This window comes from Phyllostomus hastatus, unplaced genomic scaffold (genome assembly GCF_019186645.2).
Source record: "Phyllostomus hastatus isolate PE091 unplaced genomic scaffold, TTU_PhHast_1.1 phas_contig_137, whole genome shotgun sequence".
Lineage (NCBI taxonomy): Eukaryota > Metazoa > Chordata > Mammalia > Chiroptera > Phyllostomidae > Phyllostomus > Phyllostomus hastatus.
This window is the reverse complement of record NW_025333583.1, coordinates 3,429,777-3,445,676: the sequence shown is the minus strand read 5'-3', so window position 1 is coordinate 3,445,676 and position 15,900 is coordinate 3,429,777. Positions and strand designations below refer to the sequence as shown.

Here is a 15,900-nt window from a genome sequence, read left to right as displayed (position 1 = left end):
TTGAGCAAAAGTACAATGTTGTGTAGAAGAACAATCTGAAATGAGTTCTAGCTCTTCAGAGTTCCTTCTGACTATGGATATCATCATTTAAATATGTTTCTATTGGTTTTGCCTATATCTTTACTGGATCTTCTGGACTAACCATTTCAGCCCTGGCTGGTGCGGCTCAGAATGTTGACCATTGGCCGAAGGACTGAAAGGTCTATTGTTCGATTCCTGGTCGGGCACGTGCCTGGGTTACAGGCTAGGTCCCTGTTTGAGGGTGTGTGAGAGGCAACCAACCGATGTTTCTCTCCCTCTCGTCCTCCCTCTACTCCCCTCTCTCTAAAAACAAGTAAATAAATAATCTCTTTTTTTAAAAAATGCCATCTGGGGGGCAAAAGTCAAACCTTGCTCATTGGAGACTTTTCCTGTGCAAATGTCATTTTTCTCTTTCAAATTTATATGACTATTTTCCTCAAGAATCCTATAAAAATTTCAGATTGGCCAACAATCATTCCCAGACACCATTTATTTCTCTAACCATATTTATCTAGAAAATCTGTGAACGAAAATCATCAGGAAATGCAGTACAGTATATATTCAGTTCTGTAGCCATCAGTAAATTTCCCCTAAAAGGTTTAATATCCCTGCCTTGCTTTTCTCGTAAAACCATAATAGGTGTGACTTCTTTAACCTCCCCCCAGTACAGCTATTAATAACTGTGATTACAACAACCTGAGTTTTTGCATTTACTCTGATAGAAATGAAATACCCTTATTACCCTTTGTGATGAAGAAATTATTCTTCTTAGCATTTAGTGTTTGCTTCAGAAACATTTATGGATATATTTTCAGAATTGCATCTTTCAGGAAAAATGGAAATGATACTTTTCTTCCCATGCATTAATATTTTTAGTGCCTGAATGCCTCTGTTTCTTTTACAGAAGATTAAAGCATTTTTCCATCTGCCTGTTAAAGTGATTTGAGTCTTAATTAAAGTTGATTGCACCTGTGCATATATTCAACTACCCACACACCTCCCACCTACCAGCGGAAAAGCTTGTCTTTCCTTGACAAATTAGAAGAGGCAACTATGACCTTTTTTTTTTTTAAAAAAAAAGGCCTCATAGTCATAGAAAATAGACAATACTGAGAAGTGTGAGTTTGGGGTTATCTTAGATGAATGACATCTTATCTTCTAATGATTATTAGAAAGTTGGTTATCTTCTTTAAACGGCTGGTTTCCTTATCATGGATAAGGCAGCCTAGGTGAAGAAGCCAAATGAAAGGACCAAAATTCAACAAATTCTCACCAACCCACTCACGGGTCGCCTGTGTATGTGTGTTCCTAGCTTTGGCAGTTTGATCCTTCCTTATTTATGAAGATGGGGGATAATCATCACAGAAATGACTAAATGAGTGATGGAGGTCATCTTAAAATTTGGTGTGGTCAAATATTTTTCCTCTCTAACAATAATTTTTTTCTCAAGGAATCTAATAAATATAAAATAGATTAGCTGGTTTTTTTTCTTCTACCCATTTTCCTTTCTGTTGAGTAAGAAAAGATAATTAAACTGCTTTTAGCTAAAATAGAAAAGAAGTGGAAACAAAGGACCCAGCCAGTCTACAAAAAGAATAATGAAAAGTATTTTAAATGTTGTTAAAAAATGTTTGATTATGTTTAGAACAGTGGATCTGAACCTTGACTTTATTTTTTAAACTCACGGGAGCTTTTGAATTTTTTAAAGATTTTTTCTATTCATTTCTAGAGAAGGGAAGGGAAGGAGAAAGAGAGAGAGAAACATCAATGTGTAGTTGCCTCTCACGTGCCCCCCACTGGGGACCTGGCCTACAACCCAGACACAGGCCCTGACTGAGAACCAAACCTATGACCCTTTGATTCGCAGGCCGGTGCTCAATCCACTGAGCCACACCAGCCAGGGCAAAACCTTTGTGAGCTTTTAAAAATCACCAGTGTCAAGGCCCAACCTTCCATAATCTAATTTAATTGTGGCCCAGGCATGAGTACTATTGAAAGACTCCTCAATTTTTCTAATAAGCATTTATCATTGGAAAACTCTAGTATAGAATATACTCTGGTATTTGTCTGTAAAATCTGAAACTTGAGGATCCTCGAGCCCAGATGCTTCATTTAAAGATAAGCAAATGAAGGCTCAGAAGGGGAAAATGATTTGCTCAAGGCCTCATAGCTAATTAGGGGCTAAGTCTGAACTGGCACCCAGGGCCCCACTACCCCTAAGACAGCTCTGTTTACACTGTGCGATGCCGCAGCTGGGGCTTCCCAGATCGCAGCATTCAGAGGTATGGACCCTCGGCACTCGGCTGCTAAATTGCTGGTATGAATCCATGCACTGCATTATTAGCTCAGTTCATATCCTCCAACAGCACGGAAGCCATTTCTACACCAATGTGGCGACACGCCACGCAACAGCAACTTCAATTTTGATCCCAAATGCCTCGTAGTAATTTCCTATGCACATTAACTCAGTCTTGAGGATATGTAACAATCTCCTACATTACAAAGTCTTCTCAGTTTATAAAGTGTCTGGTAACAGAGCATTGCTTTGATCTTTCTAGTCATTCTCTTCCTCTCCTGTTGTTCAAAGGGTTGTGCTGACATCACCACTTTAAAAAATAGATGAAAACAGAAACGCTGGAGAGGCGCGGATAGAATTCCACACTTTTTTTCCTGTAGAAGAAAAAGTTCATTTTAATTTCTTGCATCTGATAGATAATTAGTTACTTTCTCCCACTGGCCTTAGGAAGCAGTGATTCGACTCATAAAGTCAAATCTTCTTGAATGGCTCACAAAAGGGCAACTCAAATTATAGTCATGTTTTGTTTTGTTTTATTTTTAATTCTCTTTGCACCATTGTTACTTCTCCTTGAACTTGGAGTTTTTCTTCAGCGTTTTGGCTGTGTGATTGTTCATGCCATTGGCTGCACCTGAGGATATTTTGTATGAAAAACCACCCCCTCTTCTGTCCCACAGTATTAGTACTTAGTTTGAAAATCGTAAAGTAAACCAAGGTTGTAGATTTAGGAATATCAGGCTTCTGGGTTTGGACATTTGCACCAAATATCGTTTCCATGATGTATTTAGACACACATGAATCCTATTTCACTTTAAACTGAGGAAATAAAGCAAGCGATTTTAAGATTTGGCCTCTCTCTCTCTACACACACACACACACACACACACACACATCATGGTGTGCATATATATGAAGTGTGTGTGTGTGTGTGTGTGTGTGTATACACACATATTCTTTCCGATCCAGAAGGCATCTTAGAGATGTTGTGGTATGAATCCCTTATTAGAGGGAAGAGTACAAAGAAACACAGAAAGTAAGAAAACAGGCCCAGTCTCACCCAGATGATGGCAGAGCCATCCCAGGGTCAAGTTCCCCCAACAATTAAATCCAGAGATCTTTGTGTGATGCAGGTATTCAGCATGACTATGATGGAGCCGTAGGGAGGAGGGCTATAAAAACCACACGCTTGAGTCCCTGTGGCCCTCTTTAAGAAGATTTTTAAAAGATTTTTTAGATTTTCTTTATGTGACTTTGCTGCCTTGTGTCCTACTTAAGAATGACTTCGTTATCAGGTCTTCTGTAACTGTTGACATATAATTTTGGAGTCTGTCCAAAGATACAGATATTTTAAAACATCTGAAGTCAAAATGTGTGCCTGGCCCAGGTTATAAAGGCTTATCCTCTTAAACTCTGTGTGTCAAGTATTTGAGAATTCTGTTTGTTTTTCTCAGAGGTTTTCCGCAGCAGTTTCTCTGTCAGGTATGTGGAGAATTTGGTGTAAAGGGAATGGGAGAAGCTTCAGTACTGCCAGGTCCTAAACGGGAAAGAAAAATGAAAGGCAGCCATTGGTGTTATGGGGACCGAAGAGAGCTGTGGGCGTACACATTTAACGTGGTAAATTGTAGGGATACGTTTGCATTCTTATGCTCGATTTTAAAGTAAAAAGATGGTTGAACAAGGACACCTCCTATAATTATGTTCCATTTTAAATACTCGAAGAATTGACTCTGGATTCAGGGTAGTTACTTAATTAACTCTGTGTGTCACCTTGTCTAGTATTCCTGTAAATCTTGACATCAGATTGAGAGCAGACAACGAAGTTAGTTTAAAAAATGATTACCTCGTTATTGAAATGACGATAGAGTTTGAATTCCAAAAAGTGATCTTCATTTGGTAAAAACAGTCATGAGTTCACCTGTTTTGGATGCAAACTCTAACCATTGGTGATAAAAAGATTCACCACAAAATATTTTGTACTGCCGCGCCTTTGCATGAGTGTCCGTACACCCCGCTGAAAAAGATGCGTAAGAAGTCGCTAGCACTGTAATGCGGGGACGGTGGGGTGTGGAATCCTGTGGGCTTCAAGAGGGTGCTGAGAATGAGCCTCTGACCTGGTGCGACTCCTCGCACACCTCCCTCCTGGTCCTTTCTGGACGCTTCTCCCGGGAGAGTCTTCCTTTGATACTGATGGCAGCTTTTAAGGTATTCTTATTACAACTAGAGTTAAGAGAGAGGCCTTCCTTGCTGAATTCCTATGCTATATTTGGCAACCTAACTAATCTCTCTGTTCTTTATGTTCACATGCCAACAAAAATATTGTCTTCATTAGAAAATTAAGGATTTTAAATTTAGACTATGTTTTATGGGAGAAAAAAATGAGAGACAGTATCTGTCAAAAATCTGTACTAGGAGAGTCCAACTGCTGTAGCAAAAACTCCAAAACCTCAGTAGCTCAGTACAATGTGACTTACCTCTATTTTATGTCATGGGTCATGACCTATGTTACGGTCATGTGACAATCAACTACATTGTCACTAGGATGTTTCCATCTGGTGACTCCTCCAGCACCTAGGACCTCAAAAAATCCCAGCCAGCAGGAGGGGAATGCAAAAGGATGAGAATTTTGTGGGAAGTCCTGTGAGCAGACCTGGAGGTCGTGTGTACCCCTCCCACCCACGTTCTCACAGCCAGACCCCAGCCAGGAAGCACGGTTTAACAAGACACGCAGGGAGAACGGTCAGATTTGCTCAGCCTCTGGCCAGTCTCTGCCCACGGCCCTCTTTGCTTCTGTATCTCGAGAACAAACGGAAATATAAATCACATTCTCTGAGCAAAGTGTCTCTTTGCTCTGAAATACTAGGATTTCTTAAAGACAGTGTTATGAAAATGGCCAACACTTGAGCTACGCGCCTGATGGCTTCGGTAAAGGTGTTTTAGGTAGAGATAATTTTGGCCTGTCTCTGCAGTCCTCTCACACATTGATTTAAAAAGGGGGGAGTGGTTAAATCATCTGAACATTTAATTGAGAATTTTTAAAGACCAACCATGGTCTTGGAAGTTCCAGTTGTGGTTTCATGACTGTGAATAAGTGTTATTTCTTGCAACCACAAAAAAAAACGGTTGAAAATAAATAGTAAGTTCGAGTGACTTATGGCAAGAGACATGCTGTGTGTGACCAGGAAACCTGTCCTTTTATCAGGTCTTTGCTGTTTGCCATTTCTGTGGCCTTGAGCACGTTACGTGAAAGATCTGAGTTGCTTCTACACCTATAAAAGTTTTAGGATTCTTTGCACATTTTATCCTACTTCAATGCACCTCATCTATTTTATTACCTTATTAAGTAATGTGCCTCATCTAATTTATTAAAACTAGGGTTTCACCTTATGTGCCTTCTGGACACAAACCTGGACTTTCTTTCCCATTTTATTTAAAGCTGTGAAATCTCCAAACACCTGAGCTATTATTGTTCTTTATATTTAGAGATGGCACCCTTTGGATGTTGGAATTGACATAACCAACCCAGATGACAGTGCACATGAGAGAGAAGTAATAATAAAAAAAATAAAAAATATTGCCCCCTTCCCTGATACCTTTTTATTGTGGAGACACGGAGCCTCTGCCCTAGTTTCCCTGGAGACTCAGGAGACGGAATAAGAGACGTGCAGGAGGAGCCCCCAGTGCTCGCCTGGACTCGTAGGGCAACCAAGTCAGGTTGTCTGGCTCGGATCAGCTCCAGACACCAGGTTGTAAAAGACACCACGACACTCAGTTAGTGTCCAGGCCAGGTGACCAGGAGAGTCAGAGTTCTGGGTCTGTATTCTGAAGAAGAGTGACTCAGGAGAGACAGACTCCCTCCCTCTGGATTCTAAAAGGTGTTTCCTTAAGAACAGAAAGTCTGATTTTGAATTGCTCCAGAAACAGGACTCCCAACCACCAACAAATGGTGGTTCCCGGAGGGAGGCCGACCTGAGCTCTGTAGAAGAGCTTTTTAGCAATTAAAGGTGGTCACAGTTGAGCCAAGCTTTCCCATTAGGTGGGAGCCCTTCCTACCCTGGCACTGTCATAGCAAAGGCCGGACACCATCTCTGCAGAGACACACACTAGCACCTTGCTTTTCATGTGCAAACGTGATTTCCGAGGTCCCTTTCAGCTCTAAAATGTGATGGCTGAATCTCATACCTGTCTGATAGAGCAATTTAGTTCAGTGCCTCCTTTAGCACTTCCAATGTATTGTCTTTTCTGCCTAAATAATCCTCTGTGATCACCTTTCATTATTTTCATTGTTCAGCAATTGGAATGGGATGGAGAGACTTTTATCCTGCTGATTATGCCAATAAGAGGGGGTAGTTCTGGAGAATTCATTGTGCGCACAGGAAGCTCAGACACTCATCAGCAACATGAGACTTGGCATCTGTGTTGCCAGGCACAATTAGAGTCCATATGTTGTAACCAAGCCATTCCCATGTGACAGTGTGAAAATTCAAGAATAACAACAGTCGCAAACCCCAGACATAAAAGACTTTTATCTAAATTATCTGAATCAGCTAGATGTTCATAGAAATAATAAAATGATAGGACAAATTAATCTTTTTAAATATTGCAAAAAAAAAAAAAGAAAAGAAAGCAGAATCTAATGTTCCCCTATGAAACTAGTGGCACTGGTCATATTTCCAAATAACACTTATTTTCCCAGGGACATATCTTGTCTTCGGCTCTATCATTAGCAAGTCAAATAGAAACATGTATGAGTTAACGAAGAAAATAATGTCAGTTATAGTAACTCATCCATGTTTGTCAGTGAGGGTCATTGGTTTAAGCGATGGCCCAGGTGCTGTGAGACTGGAGAGACAGAAAGAGAGTCTTTGAGTCAGAGTCTAAAATGCGTTTAGATCTGGGACTGATAATGAGCTAACTTTCCTGGATGAAGCATTCATGAGTTCATTCCTCCTGCCTGTTCCCACTGTAGATTCTATCAGACATGGAGTCTTTAGTTTTAAGAAGCTTAGAGCCTGATGGCAGGACCAGACTTATAAATCACCAATTATATGACTTTTCCAGCCAGAAAAAGAAAAAGAGTTTAAAGAAAGGATAATGCTGTCAGCTTTAACACGTTGAAGTTCCCCAGAGAGCCGAATGTGAAGACCCGTTGGTGTTATATTGTGTTCTTTGTCTCTAGAGCTTGGGAGAGGTTTTCGGGCTGTGGGGACATGTGAGACCCCTCACGACCATTTCATTATTGAGAGAGTGAACACTGATGAGGAAGAGTGGATCAGAGATGGCAGGGAAGCTCCGTGTCAGGTGTGGGTCAGACCGGATGATGAAAGCCGTCAGACGCGGTGGCCCAGGGTCCGGAACAGGAAAGGAGAGAGAGAGGAACGAGAAGTCGGGGAGACAGATGCAGACACAGAGACTGGCGGCATAAAGAGGCGGAAAACGGGAAGACTTTGAGAATGAACTTCAGAGTTAGCAGCATGATGTGTGATAGATTGGAATCCCAGAGAGAATATTTTGGTCGTGAAAAAGATTGCTCCCAGGCTCTTATTCTTATTTAGCGTTATTTAAGGAAAACACTGTAAGAAGTTTAAGAAAATAATATGCACAACACACAAGTTTAATGACAAATGTAATGCAGTAATCCCTGCATTTTTCACAGCAAGATTTCAATCCAAGCTCCGATTTCAATGTGAGAATCAGATATTACATGAACAGTCAATGTTCAGTCCCTGACTGATGAACAGAGAAAGGACACATTCTTCGCATTTGGCCCTGTGCTATGTGTGGGGGCTGGACCTGTGAAGAGAACTTAGATTTCACATGAAACTCGACCACAGTACCTAAGATCTGGTATAGGAACATTTATGGTACTAAAATGATTTTTTGGACAGATTTTAAGAAAACATCGAAACAGGTAGACATGGATAAATACATCTTTTCCCTCTGAATAGATGTCTTGGAGCTTTCCATACATTTTACTGTATTATTTCTTAGACTGATTATCCACTTTCCATTTGTCTTTTTTCAACAGTTAATACTGAAGATTTTCATATTTATTTTAATTAGATAATGCATAATGTAGGAAGCCACACATGGATATTTGGGAAACCAGATTTATTTTCAAGTACAATGCTCCATAAATTCATTGATGATTTTCTTACCGATTTTTCAGTTCTGCCTTCTGAGTAGCACAATTTCTTCCATCCTTTTGTTCCAGTTTTTCTAAATATAGCTGCCAAAATTCACCAACAACCAACCTCTGGGGCTTGAAAACAAAGAAGAAAGAAAAGAAGAGAAAAAGGCTCCTTTTTGTTTCCATAGTTGCATTGGGCTTTTGTTTAGTTTAGGTTGGAGACATAAGTTCACTTCCCTGGTGTATGTATGAGAGTAATTTGAAGTAGAAAAAAACCCAAAATGATGTTGATGGAGGTACGTTGACATACATCCTTTCTATTTAAAATGTTGTCCTAATCTGTAAGAACCGTCTTCGACCCAACGTTAACTTCCAGCATTTGCTGTAGTTTGGTTACTGCCCATTCCAGAGACAGAAGACTCTGCATGTAGGAAAAAAGTGGTAAATGTTTAATGGTGATCATGCAAACAAATATAGAAGTCAGCAAACATGTGAGCACCCTTACAGTTTGTTTAAAACCTGGAAGAGAAGGTGAGGTGAGACAGATGGGTCACTAGGCTTTGAGGCTGTGACATTTGGAAGCCAGAGTACATTTTCTTTTCCTTGGAACTATGAATAAATAGCTGGGAAATCATCTAAGATGTTCTTTTCTGATCCTTGTTTTGTTCACTTGACTTAGGACACCAAAAAGCAAGTGTTGGTTAAATTATTTCACTGTCGCTGTAATGCCAGAATGCATTACTTTTAAAATATTTTGACTTGTACTTGATTTCAGTGGTACTGGGACTTAGGCTTGTATATGGGCTCATTTAAAGACCAGAACTCTTTGTGAGGTGGTCCTGAGACTCCACTCCTGGTTTAAGTTCGAGCTCCTAGCATGATACCCAGGACACATGTTTACGTAGCTGCATAGCATCTTGGACCTGAAAGGGACTATAGCACTGAGTAAGTAAACCAAGGCCAAACACATGAGAATAGCCAAAGGCTGCTTATTGAAGGCAGTCAGCCACCAGCACTTACACTTGGCAGAGACTCAAAGGCAGGGAGAAGAGTGGGAGGGCTTTCCAGCGGGAAAGTAGGAAAGCTTCAGATATGCCCCGAGTGTAGGCTGTTGGCCTGGGGAAGCCATGGGCAGGCTAACTAAAAGCAAGGTTTCCCATGTGATTAACTTTGGGTATATATGTGACTTTCTCCAGTTGGCCCTATGTAGGAGGTTGGGCCAAAAATCCGGCTGCTTTGGGCTAATTGCCACACCTGTGTGGCTTCCTGGCTTGGTTGCAGGGGATAGAGGTCTGACTTTCTAGAGTATGACTTAGAGATAGTAGGTGGGCCTCCTGGGCTGGATAATGGCTTTGGGTTCTATTTTTATATGTGGCTGGCAGCTTTCCATGTGTATGCCCAGCTTCTCAGTGACCATCTCGTCCCAATGTACAAAGACTAAATTAAAGTCATACAGGACAAATGGCTATAATTTATTTAAGTTACTATTACTTTTTAGTTTTTAAAATATCTTAAAATGTAGAATATCATTAGATCTTTCTAATCAAAACGGGGAAGTTAGTCGGAACAGGTATTATCTTTGTTTCATGGTGAGGAAAAATGAGACTCTGAGAGAAGAAACCAAATATTTAGTGACATGGTTCATTAGCCCTCGAACATGGCCAAGGCAGCAGCAAAGCTGGGCTCTTGGATTCCTTACCTAGGGCTGCTTGCGATTTTACAGCCTGTGCTGGCTCTGACCCCAGACTCAGGTAATGGGGAGACAGAGTGCGATATTTCTATCATCCGGCTGAAAGTTGATGGGTATTTTGAACCTACACACAGAGAAAACACTAGATTCTCCTAATCATTTCTCTGAATTTGTCCACTACAGATTTTCTCAGAGATTCCTTATTTGAATTAAACTTTCAATCTGGTGGATTTTACAACTTGTTACTATGAAATAATCAGACTTTTGAAAATATAACTAGCTTTGTGCCACTTTCAATACACTTATAATACTCATTTGATTCTCTCGTTCCACTAAGAATGCTGTGTTTTCTGCACACATCAGAAAGATGCCGGAGGAGTTCAGAAACCTACTAAATTAATTAATCAGTTAAATACTGGTGGAGCAATATGCTAGGGATGCTGGAGACACCAAATGAAAATAAAGCAACAAAATAAAACTCAGACCCTGCCTTTAAAGAACATGGTGTTTCTTGATAAGAGCAACAGAAAGTTGATATAAGACAACGTCAGGGCAGAGATGACCATAGGCCCCAGCACAGGGTGGGGTGTGGTGGGGAAGGCTTCAGAGAATAGTTCAACTGAGTAACCAGGACTGTGGAGAGTTAGCCGAACAAAGACAGGACATAAGGGTATTCAAAGCAGGAGAGGCAGGAGATAGTAACTACAAAAAAGAACATTGTTTTTGTTAGAGGTGGGATGGATTGGAAAAACTTACAACAAACTTAGTGGTATTTTTTAATACACCATTCTGGGGGAAGCAACAAAGTTAGAGAGAAAAGGAAGAGTAGATGGTGGAGAATCTTTTGAAACTTCTGGAAGGACTTCAGTCAGGGGTACATTATGAGTATATCTGCATTTTTGTTTTTGTGTGTCTGTGCACATTGTAGAATGGCTATTTCCTGAAAGAACACCGTTGTCATGGTAGCAAGGGGGTAGCACCCTTAAAACCATCTTTATTACATGCATTGTTAAGCACTCCCATACGTGCATTGCAGAATGGCTATCCCATCCTTTCCCAGAAATGACACTTGAGCGTATTTTCATTTTAAACATGTTGGCAGTATTGGGAGCTTGTACTTTGGAGACTCAAGGAGACTAGTTGCAATACTTCAAGATTTGAGCTTGAACCGTAGCAGTTGAGGTAGACATAATACAAAGTATGACAGAAAAGAAAGCGAGATATTTAGAAATAAAATCTGCAGAATCTGCTGACTGATGGAGTTGGGGAGTGGCAGTCAAAGAACGAGAGAGGGAGCTTTTAGCTGGATAGTTGGCTGGACAGGAAGAACCATTGTTTGGTAGAAATGGTGTCAGCTCGGTATCTGAAATGTTGAATTTGTTTTCCACGGGGACTCATGCAGCAGGAAGTCGGATATTTCGTCCAAAGCTGCAGAGAATGGTTCAGGCTTGTGATAAAAAATTTAGAAATCTCTAACAATCAGATGATTGCTAGTTGAATCCTAGAACATCACAGGAAGCTGGAGTGGGAGGAACAGTGCCCAAGCTTGTACCACGGGGACAACCATCACGTAAGGGATGTGTGTGGGAAGAGAAGGTATGGATGACACAGAAGTGGTTGGTGTGAGACACAGAACACAACACAGGAAGGTGGGCCATCAGAGGAGCTAAGTAAATTGAAGATGTAAATAAGAGAGTATCAAGGAGTTGTCAAATGGCTTAACAATGTCTTCTAAATGTGCCTCCTTGAAGGCCAAGGGGATAGCAGCAAGCACAGCTCGAGCAGAGCGGCTGGAATGCGTTATGTCACAGTGGGGAGTGCAGTGAAAAAAGCCGAGGCAGTAAAGACAGGGAGTGTAGAGAGCACTTCCAGAGGTTCCCTTGAAAATAAGCACAGGGAAGGGTTACTAAAGGAGCCTCAAGGTTCCCTGACCTGCTCCTTTTCCCAGGAGAAAGTTCCTTACCAGGGAGATGGACCTGTATTCCTCAGAAATAAAAGGCCCTGCATCTCTCCATCCATTATATTTAAATGTTGTCATCTCTAATACACATCTAATTTTCTGAAAAATATATTGACAATGTTCTAGAAAATCGTTCTTCAGCTTTTCAAAGGAACCCGGGAAGGGTGTGACTTCTGTTTGACCAAGTGTAATCCCGATTCGTCCACAGAATCCACAGAAGAGCTGAAAGTGCGGAGCCACAGCACAGAGCCGTTACCAAAGCCCGACAGCAAGGACAAAGGACACCACGGGGCGTCTTCCCGAGAGCCTGTCAAAGCTCAGGAGTGGGACGGGACACCAGGGCCGCCTGTGGTCACCAGCAGACTGGGAAGGTGCTCTGTGAGCCCCACCTTGTTAGCAGGAAACCACAGCTCAGGTGAGAATGATCGTGATCTCCCAGATGGTATTTCTCGGGTCCCTAGGAGCTGCCTGTATGCAGTTACCACTTGGAGAGAACCATCGCCGCAGATACCACTTTCCGCTCACAGCAACAGCGCGCAGAGCCCCTCACGGTGGAAGGGAAGGGCATTTGGGACCGCTCCAGGGGGCGTTATTCACGCGGACAATGGAGGAGCCGATGGTGCTCCTTGGAGCCGTGTGGTGCGGCAGCCTTGACGACTCATAATGTCTGCACTAAATTTGACCTAAAACATCTGGAGTCCGCATCTGCAGCAGTTTTCAGTTAGAGAGTTTAAACGATTTCAAGTTTATGCCTCTTTTGCTTCCAAAACAGTAACAGAGAGTAAAACTGAGGATAAAAGTGTAACAAAGATGATCTGAAGGCAGTTGAGGGACTCGATGTCACGAGGCATCTGAAGGGGTGAGCTGAGGAATTCCAGCCGGGCACTGGGCATGGGACTACGTTCCCAAATCTAAGTCAGAAGAGTTAGAAAGTTATAATCTACCACACCTTTAGATTTCACAAGTTGTCATTAAAATCTGCAATGCAATTTGCATTGTTAAAAGAGAAGTGTTATTAAACTTCAATGTTTCAAAAGCTCTGAACGGGTTCATCTACATGATGGACTTACGGAGAACTGTCCATGGAAATAAAGACAAATAATCGAGCAGCCTCCTGTAGTTTTCAGGTTTCTGTGCCTTAAGAGTCTTAGGGCTCCAAAGAAAAGGCCAGTCCTTTAATGTTATTTTCAGCTCTGATACTCATCTTGGAAAGCCATTCACATTCATTTAGCCTGTGGTCTCCCTGCCAGTCACGCACAAGGTAAAACTGAAACAGGATGAATAATCCCTGTAATTGGGAAGGGACGTTTCCAGAACAGTCCTCAGGCAAACAGCCTGCCCCCGAATTAAAATGCAATTTACGGCTTTGGTGACGCAGGCACATCAGGTGTCGTGTGGATAACCGCCTTCACCACATGAGTGCAAACCTCACAGGGGAAGGAAGGTTATGTGAATTTAGCAAAAGTTAAAAAAATGTTTTTGATAGTAAAGCATAAATAGCTATGTATAGGTATATGAGAGAAAGATATTTGTGGATTTTCTTAAAAAGAAAAAGAAAGATAAGAAACAGATAGTATTGTGTAGGGAAAAAATGCCACTCCCAAAAAAAGTCTGCACCTCTATTCAATTGGGAATTATGATTAGTGTTGCGTTTATTATTAGTATATTAAAAATTTTCTGAATTTGTACCAGTTCTAACCGAAAAACATGCGCACTACCTGCTGTTGTGACCAAAGATCTACTTTCTGAAAACCAAAGCGTCACCTGGGTGTTCATTACGTAACCACCACTGTTCGAGGATCTGAACGGACAGGGAGTACACGTGGGTGCTCAAAGTCAAGTGTGAGAAAGACAGATGGATCATTGCAATATAATGTACAATATTATATACAAATTACATGCAAACCATAGGAGACATTAATGGGGGGAAGGTATATTTTGGGCAGAAACAATCAGGGGCTTTTGCTAGATTAAATGATCATTGCTTAAGGATGTGACCTTTGAACTAGCACTTGAAACATCAAGAGCTGCTTCCTTCCTTCTGGGGGAAAACCTGAAGTGCTATAGGTGGGACTTGGTGTGTCTGGTGTGAAGAGTGGGAAGTGTTGAGTAAAGAGACTTCAAAGCAGGTTGGGCCCAGGTAGTAAGAATCCCAAAGCACTGTGTATGTTAGTACCAACTAGCAGTGGCTTAGGTAACAATGACCTTTGCTGACCACAGCATGCGCTCTGGAGGCAGGGAGCTCCAGGTGTTCTGTCACTGTTCAGTGAGTCATTGACCACCTGGGAACTTTCTGTCCTTCTCATTCTCCAGTCCTGCTATTCTTGATTTTTTTTTTCATAATAACAAGTGGCTGTGACAGCTCTCAGCATAATGCCCCTGCAGACTCTCCCTTTCCTTCAGTTGAGCAGAACTTGGAAACATGCTCTCTGGACCAGTCACTGTGTGAAAGGCAGTGGTAATTCCATGGGCTTACAAAAGGCCCTCCTTTCCCCTAAGTCAAGGGACCTTGGCCTTGTACCTAGAACTGACAACAGCAGTCTGTTTGCAGGGAAAATGTGGGTGGGGGTGATGTTGCATGAGCAATGGACAGTATCTGCCATATCATGGTTTCATTTTGAACATTCTGTGGTGCATATCTTGTAGTCAATTAAATTTTTTGAACACAGGTGTAATGTGATTCAGTGTTCATGATTCAAGGCCCAGTGGTGACCGCACAGCTCCAAGCACGGGGAAGTTGGAGGGGTGGGGCATGTGCTGAGACAGAGATGGCCAAGGAGACGTGGAGCAGGGTTTAGGTGGGCGGGCCGGGACTTAGGCTGTGACCGTGTTAAGTGGGAAGTGCTCTGGGAATCTAATTGAGAAGATTAGAATTCCAGGTCCTCAGATAAAGAGAGTTAGTGGAATTAGAGATTGAGATTAGAGATGGTTAAAAGTGTACGACTAGATCTGGGGTGCCAAACTCATTTTCACCGGGGACCACATCAGCCTCACGGTTGCCTTCAAAGGGCTGAATGTAATTTCAACTCCTTAACAGTTAAGGAGTAGTTACATTTATACGGTCCTAAAATTATTTCAGCTCTTTGAAGGCAACTGCGAGGCTGATGTGGCCCCCGGTGAAAATGAGTTTGGCACCCCTGGACTAGATGATTCTAAACAGGAAACAGAGGAGAAGGAAGCTGAGATTAGACCTTGGGGAATCCAAACATTTCCAAGTGTGGGCAAGGGACAAAGAACCTATGAAATAAATGGAGACAAAACCATGAGATGGTCCACAGTTCACTTCTACTGAAGACTTAGTAAGTTGCATAAAAATGGGTAATATGTCTGTGACACTGTGGCGTGAATGTTCCAAGAAATTCAGAGTGTAAACAAAATTGCTAACAAACTTGGACATTCTTCCACTGCCAACTCCTGAAGTGTCTCTTTGGCTTTCTGGCGTTGAAATCTGCTCTCCGAAGTCAGCTGTTTGTCGAGCAGTAAACTGTCTGCCGACCACAGGGAACGCCGTAAACAACTGTAGTCCCTCCCATTCCCCACCTTAGATCAGGGAGGTGGTAAGCAAAGGTGACAGAAGGGAAGATGATTGTCACATTTTTTTATAACGACATTTTTGCACCCACGTTAAAAGCAGTGTGAAAGGTAGGGTAAGTGTGCAGTCACTTACGGTGTCAGTCAGTGCAAGTCAGCGTTTCTCGCGTGAAAGCGGAACTGTCGACGTGCCCACTCAAAAGGACATTACAATGACCTGAACGTTTAGAGTATCGCACCGCATTATATCCACTGAGTATGTCCTCACACCAGGT

The 15,900-nt window shown here is 41.9% G+C and overlaps 1 protein-coding gene across 1 annotated transcript in view; it reads left to right on the top strand.

Moving 5' to 3' along the window:
- NYAP2 (neuronal tyrosine-phosphorylated phosphoinositide-3-kinase adaptor 2) overlaps positions 1-15,900 on the top strand; it is a 211,431-nt gene that overhangs the window by 153,360 nt on the left and 42,171 nt on the right. The window contains exon 5 of the mRNA XM_045851867.1: positions 12,303-12,509. Coding sequence (XP_045707823.1) covers positions 12,303-12,509 — 207 coding nt within the window. The remainder of the gene's footprint in view (positions 1-12,302; positions 12,510-15,900) is intronic.